Source organism: Olea europaea, unplaced genomic scaffold (genome assembly GCF_002742605.1).
Source record: "Olea europaea var. sylvestris unplaced genomic scaffold, O_europaea_v1 scaffold2260, whole genome shotgun sequence".
In the NCBI taxonomy this organism is placed as follows: Eukaryota; Viridiplantae; Streptophyta; class Magnoliopsida; order Lamiales; family Oleaceae; genus Olea; species Olea europaea.
The window spans coordinates 53,929-61,787 of record NW_019240654.1 but is presented as its reverse complement, the minus strand read 5'-3'; the positions used below and the strand labels follow the sequence as shown (position 1 = coordinate 61,787).

Genomic DNA, 7,859 nt, shown 5'->3' with positions numbered 1-7,859 from the left:
CCAAAAATTACTATTCCAAAATACATTTTTCCTAAAACTTATTTTTAATTGAGCCCAAAGAGGGGCTAAAATTTAAAACCAATAATTTTTGTTAATACCTAAATAGGAAAACTCAATAGGAGAAATTACAGTGAATTGAAAAAATCATATTATTTTTGTAACCACTCAAGTGAAATTATTATAGCTTCATTCGTTGCAATCTCAATTTATTGAAATGCTATAAGAATTTTATCATAATCGCAATCAATAACTTAATCGTCAAAGATGAAATAGACATCATCTCACCATCTCTAATGGCCACTTTCGTGAATTTTAGCTTCTTGATGTTAATTGGAATTACTCAAAAATTTTCAACGTTGACAATAGTAAAAAAATTAATTTTAATGTAATGTTATTCATTATCAAAGATGTTAAGCACCAATTTATGTGTGACAATTACATGATATTAAATGATATATTCATTTAAATACAAGTCAAATGACTTATTTAATTGGATTTATAAAATGGAACCACCTAAACTGGTGCTAAAGAACGTTATTCTTAATTTTAACATCTGCAATTTCTTGGTGCTATAACCGTCACATAAATATTGTTTTTGTGTTATTTCTTGATACTCAAAACACACCCCAACGATTTTTCCTAGGAAAAATTTCAGCAGTGGTCCCTAACCTTTCACTTTTTTGCAAACTTTAACCTAGCTTTCACTTTGTACCACCACAGCTTCAAACCTTTCAAAAATATGCCAAAAAATCCATTTGATTGTTAGTTGATCAGATTAGTAAAAAATTAATCAATTTTGACCAAACAAAAAAGGGCAAAATGATATATTTACATTTTTCCAAATTATTAACAATTACAACAATTAAAAAAGAAAAAAAAAACAAAAAAGGAAGTTTGCCCTACTCACCTCGTGATGCCACCTATTGAAAATCACTCAAAACACCAACCAATCGTCGTCCAAACCACTGGATATCCATACCATTAGAAAGCTCTCACTTTCCTCTTCATAACTCATCCAACCACTGGCCATAACTCGGACAAATTTGGCCAAAAATTCAACTTAAAACAGGCTGGTCACTCACCAAAAAATACCTTTGGCGACACCCATGCGAAGCTCACCCTCCAAGTTGACCAAGCACCTACTGATACCCATGTAACATCAAACGAAGCTGTAAATCCAAATCTATAGTCAATTCTTCGAACAGCAAACTTAGATCGTTCAAAGGACAATTGCGGTGTCGACAGTGCAACCCACGATTGTGAACCAATGTCATAGTTCCCGCCTCATCAAGGCGCATCTACTTGTTCCATGGGTCATCATCAATTTTACCTTAATGCGGACGAACCAGAATTGACAGTTCACGCACAGGAAATTCCAACTAATTCCCTTTCAATCGATGATTCAACAAGACTCCAAATCGTCAATTCCAGTACTCAACCCTTAATTGATGTTGGTATGACTATGGATCATGCTTCAATTGTACCAATTCCTCAATCAAACGAGCCAATTTCTAATTTGAATCCAAGAACATTTTGTTTAATTGTTGTTGTAATTATTTAATAAATTTGGAAAATGTAAATATACCATTTTACCCTTTCTAGTTTGGTCAAAATTGATTAAATTTTGACTAATCTGGTTAACTAACGGTTATTTGGACATCGGGTGCATATTTTTTAAATGTTTGATACCGTGGGTGGCACAAAGTGAAGTTAGGATAAAGTCTGTAAAAAAATGAAAGGTCAAGGACTGCTGCTGCAATTTTCCCTTTTTCCTATTTGAACGAAAGAATATCATGGAAATCGTAAAAAAGAAAAAGAAATTGAAATTAGTAACTATTTTATTCCAAACAATTGCGAATTTCGCTATTTCTTACACATCAACAATTTCGAATTTTTTTTTCCTTCGAGTAAAATCATTTAAACGAATTTCTCCGACTATTATTAGCTTTCTTGTTGCCTTTCCGTCTACATCTCCAGGCTATGGATGGACCCACATGGGATCATGAGGGGTCAAATGACCCTACAATTTTTATTATTTTTTAAAATCTCTAGTCGTTTTCTTCGCTGTTTATTTTAACGTGCTCATTACGAGATGTCAAACGATCCAAAATGTTGAATTGTTAAAACCATTTCAAAGTGCTCACAGTCTAGTTTTTTGCTCATTAATGACACGTGAAACGGTCAACAGCAACAAAACTTATGACGCGTCAAAGTAGACTATTTCGAACTACTATTTCTAAAATTTCAATAATATGCTAACTTTAAAAACTCACTGACAATTGTACTCTAGCTGAATCCACAAATCGCCTACATCACTAAGAGGTTTATTTCGAGAACTACATTGTAATCATATCGAATGGTCCAAACGGATAACGAAAATAATTAGACGTGTGTCAAATGTACGTCTCTAAAAAAAGTCTAACATATCTTTCCTTTAAAAGTTTTTAATTATTTCATTAACGTTTATTATTTTTGCACAATGAATTTCTCAATATAATTTACATCATTTTATTAGCAAATTTTACATGAAACATGACATAAAATTTTTTAGAATCGTTACAGGTTAAATGTAATTTAAATTACTTTCAAATTAAATTTGAATTTCATTTACTTCTTAGATTGGATTTGTATTTTATTTCAATTAATTTACTTCCGACATTCAACTTGGTTGACTCATCGTCAGCTCAGTATTTGTCAACGAGGTGGTAAACAAAACTATACAAGTAGTAAAATCTATTTGACAATAATTATAATGATATAATTATATGACATTTTCAAAGTCTCAAGATGCATAGACTACAATTGTAGTAATGTATTGACTTATTTTAATATTACGTTGATTTAAAAAAAAAAAATTACATTTTAACCTTTGATCCCACAAATACATATGGTCTGTCTCGGCCCTGGTCTCGAGCTACTTCAATTTGAAATTATATTGAGAATCTCAATTCTTTACTGGTTTTAGCTCTCTCTATCTTGATGCAGCTGGAGACCGTGTGATGCTGCCCACCATGTCGAGTGCCACGCATGGCTGATCAACCGGTACCTGAAAAATCACACAAAATTCAATCAAATAAGTTCACCTAATTTCACTTTTTGCAAGAAGGATATTCTGAGAAGTGAGAATTCATTTACAGATGGTTTCCGACACGGAAAAGACTTCATTTTCCGACACTTTTTAGTTCTTTAATTGAATAGTTGGAGAATTAGTATTAATTCCATGCAAGTGTACCTCAAAGTGTAAGTTGAGTTGACTGAATACAACAATTTATATATTTTTATTACACATTAATTCTATCTATACAGACTACCAAACATATCAATATGCATTCAAGTGTGTACAAGACTTCTATCCCATATTTGATAGGCTAGATCGAATTGAATCTGAATAGATTTTCAAATCAAAACTATTTTAAACAGTTTGGAAAAAAAAAAAAATCGAAACCCAAACTATTTTTACTAGTTTAAGATTCTCTCAAGCCTACACCTAACGATTTGCCGTGGTTTAAAATTGTGATTTGACCGTATACTTTTTCTTGGTGTTCACTTTATTGTCACTAATGGTGATAAATACACGCCAACTGTAATTTAAATACCAATAGAACCAAAGAAAAGTCTCAAGGATGGGAATATGAAATTATGATAATTAACTAATTAGAAGTATTTGGTTATGGACACTTCATCAGATTTCCCATCTTGTATTAGAATTTAATAGTTATGTCTATTTTGGAGGTTAAAACTGTAATTTACCGGTCTAATTTCAAGTAAATTTTATTATTAATTTTTTATTATTCTAAACGGTCCGGTTAAGTTTCAAATAGTCGTTAAAATTTCAAAAACTAAACCAAATCGTTTTAGGACTGTTTGACCCTTATTTCAAAATTGGTACGATAACGAGTCCACGTAACTCTAGATCGACTTCTATTTTATTTGATGGTTTTAGCTTATTCTGAAGGAAATAACCTTGAAATTTTCTAAAATATACAACTATAATCTAGTTACTCGGGTACAATCATGTTAATACTAATATTCAAAGTAAACAATGTTGGATCACGGGACAATTAGAAAAACTTGGGTTGCTTCCAATTGTTGTACTTAGGACTCAAGAATCGAGACCATGTACCTCATACCTTTGACTTCAATTATAATCACACAAAGGCCAGGCTGTTTCAGCTTGGGAAGGTATATAAGCCATTAATGGGCACATGAGTAAATCATGGTAGGATCATGTCTTGAACCAAAAATGGCATTAAATTTTAAATTTCTCTACACACAGTACTGTGTATATTGATCAGTATACGACAAGTCTTTTCAACAATGAAAAGGATAGGTTATAATTAGAATTTTACTTACAGAGTCAAAGATTTGGCGCAAGTAATAGAGAGTTTGATCTACTTACAAAGTGGCCAGCTCCAAGAATCCAGTAAAAATGTAAATTCTCGTATGACTTTGTGTAACCCTTTGTAGTTTTCTCATTCCCACAAAACAATGGTGTTCTCTCCATGCTCAAGAATGTTTTTAGTCCATCCCATCTGACAGAACAAATAATTATATGAATTTAATGTACTTTTCCTCCTTTTAACTTCTCATCTTCTCAACGTTAGCACAGACGTGGTGATAATTATTCTTAATTTACACAACAATTCACGTGTAATAACATCAATCTTACTTGAGCTTTTCGAGCCACGCTTCAGTTCCCTTGGTTGAACAGATCACATCCAACTACAACAACCAAATAATGCACATCATTTTTCTGTAATCAGCTAATTTTTGTGGCAATCAATAGCAATGCTACTACAACTTGAGGGATTTGATTGAATCATGCTACAGTGACATAATCATTGACATAATTATTGACATAAAACGTTACATGGCACTTCATCATTAAACTATTTTAAACACAATCAACTTTTTTATCCAATCACATCTTGTCAACCAATATTATGTCATTACATCTGTGAATGACTTTCTGTCAAAGTGGAATAACCCTTATTGATTATACGCGATTTAATAAGGACTAAGAATATCATCCCATAATTGCACAATATAATTATTGAGAACAAGAGCGAAAGAAGTATAAGAATCCTCTTACTTGACCACTGTATACTGTGATATTGACTCCTTTCGCAAGCAATTCATCAACCTCATTGATCCTTGGCCTCATGAAGTCTCCTTCAAGTGCAGTGAAAACAAAATCTGATTGCCCTCCCCATCTGCGAATTAAACACATTATTAGCCCTTACTAATGGGGGATTGTAAAAAAACAAAACACACTAAAATTCTGTCAATTTTTTAACTCACTGGACATTGTCTGGGATTATCTTTAGCTTCTTTTTAATAGGACCATTCATAAGGCTATCAAGATCACCATCGCCATCGGGAGTTGGCCTCAAAGAGTTCAAGTATTTCAAGTAACGCTTTTTTGAAATTTCCCGTTTTAGCTCAGAAGCTGTCATGGATACTGGATCCATCCCTGAATCCAATAGAAAATTGTAGAAATCCTGCAAAAATACTTCATTGTGCACGATTCAGAATGTTTATCCTTTGAGAAAAATGATTTTATACACAATTAAATCAATCCAATTGTCATTGGATGTCAATGGATTGAGCAGGGATAAGATGGAATTTTACCACTGAGTTGCTGCTAGAACCAATGACATGCTCGAGTTCGCTCCACGTATCTGTTGCCTCTACAAACTTACCAGCTGCAAGTTCTTGTTTAATTTGCTGCGCTAGACTGTTTTTCGAATAAATTTGTTAGCCAAAAAAAAAAAAACTAAATAAATTAAAAAAAAAAATCTTAACTCTAACTAAATTAAGCATGGTAAGAATTAAGAAACGTTGACCTGTCTGACTTTTGTGCACCATTGTTGTCAAGCCTTGAGACATCTTTAAGAAGAGGACCCCATGAGAACTACAATGAACTTTAAATTTAGTACAATTCTCACTTTCCCACCGTAGTAAGATAATTAAAATATGTCCCCTTATACTGCTTACCACAAAATCTTCGGGTGAAATCCAAGTGTCCCCCAATGCAATTCCTGCAAAAAGAAAACAAATTCAATGTACATCCGTACCTAGTATTGAACATGACTGTATGTATGATCATCAAAGTTTAAAGGTTCAAATTGGATCCTTTTTTCACATCTATATTTGAATTCATCAACCTAAGATTCCAAAATGAGAAAAAGAAATGACGATTACCTCCAAACTTGAGCTTTAATTTTCCTGCCTCTATTGCCTTTATTGCTGATAATCCAAGAGTGACAGCATATTTTCCTCCATAGGACTCTGCCACTACATAAAGAGGACTCTTTTGGAGGCTTTCATTTCTATTAAAAATTTCTATCAACAATGTAGTTAAATCATTTGCAGCTTCAACATCAGTTTTAACAAACAGATTTTTATTATCCTGCTCCACAAAACTATATCCAGTGCCAACAGGATTATCCTGTACAAAATATTTAGAAAAAAAATTAGAAAAAGAATTAAAAAAGAAACAAGATATTATAATTATGAATATTATAAAGAATTTTGTTCTTACCACAAATAGAAGATCAGCTTTTCTCAGCCACGTGGAATTTCTAGGCTTCAAAAAAGTGTCTAAAGGCCCAACCTCTTCAAAATTCCCAATTCCAACTCCAGAAGCACCCTGTTCATTACAAAATTTATACTACATATTCAGATATAAACATTTCACAGATCTACCAAAGAAGTAATGAGAAACTCAAAAGTATAACAAAAGTTACAATAATTGATTAATTTATACAAATTGAAAGTCTTACAGGTCCACCCTGTAGCCAAAGAATGATAGGCCATGGCTTGTTTGGATTTTCAGACCTGAATGGACTTCTGTAGTACCACCAGAACATGTGAGCCTCTGTTATATCACACAAAGAAAACACCAATATGAGCATAAAATAATGAACATAATTCTACATCTAAATCAAGAAACTCAGATCTGGAAAATTCTGAGAATTCTGCTTACTGGGTCTGACTTCAACATATCCCCAAGACTCTGATCCATCTTCTGTACTTGCACCATTGGCTATCCCTCCATGAGCCCACAAAAATGCAAGAACAAAAACTAAAATATACGACCTTTCCATTTTGACAGGAAAAAGAAAGATGAAAAGTTGTGCGCAGAAATGGTAATATGAGGTGTTTTTATGTACAAAAAGGATGGTATACTTGAGTGTCTCTGATCACAACAGAAATAACCAACAAAAAGTGGCAGCTGCCGGCAAGGAAATAAATAGCCAGAATTTTGACTTTACAGATGAATTCCCATAATCCTTTCAATTTAGAAAGTATTTATGGATTGTCCCGTTGAGCACGGAATCACTGTGCATATCTAAATAATACGGTACGAATGTGCTGCAAAGCTTTCACCATGGTTAAGAATTGGAGTAAAATATTACTGACATTCTCCTTATTATAGAAAGTTAAATGAATTGTGTAATTATTTTGGGCAATAATTTTCAGTAGATACTTGAGGTATTCCACACTGAAATTTTGCTGAAGATCGTATTTGGTGGCATGTAATTGGGATCTAAACATGAACTAAATGGAAGGGGTTAAAAACTCACTTGGTCACTAAACTTTCAAAGCATGTCGATTTAGTCATTAAAGTGTATTTTTAGCATATATGTTCACACGACTTCCATAATTGTTTCACTTAAGTCACTCTTCATGTAGTAACCATTTTGTTGTGGCGTCTGTCAGTAACCAATGACTGGTGAGATGACATCAATAAACTCTTTCATATTAACCCATCGGCTTATTCACTCATAGGAGATAAATGCGACTATAGATATTGATTTGTTTGGTTTTGTACCATGTAGACATTTCGAAGGAGT

The 7,859-nt window shown here is 32.9% G+C and overlaps 1 protein-coding gene across 1 annotated transcript; it reads right to left on the bottom strand.

The window, feature by feature from the left end:
• Positions 1 to 2,794: 2,794 nt before the first annotated feature.
• Positions 2,795 to 7,472, bottom strand: LOC111381136 (serine carboxypeptidase-like 51). The gene is made up of 12 exons (XM_023004878.1): positions 6,989 to 7,472; positions 6,786 to 6,880; positions 6,545 to 6,652; positions 6,205 to 6,451; positions 5,998 to 6,041; positions 5,847 to 5,914; positions 5,632 to 5,737; positions 5,302 to 5,501; positions 5,093 to 5,213; positions 4,670 to 4,722; positions 4,400 to 4,532; positions 2,795 to 3,046 (listed from the first exon to the last, which is right to left on the bottom strand). The coding sequence occupies exons 1-12, from the start codon at positions 7,107 to 7,109 to the stop codon at positions 2,972 to 2,974; spliced, it is 1,371 nt and encodes a 456-aa protein (XP_022860646.1). The 5' UTR covers positions 7,110 to 7,472; the 3' UTR covers positions 2,795 to 2,971.
• Between the last annotated feature and the right edge of the window lie 387 nt (positions 7,473 to 7,859).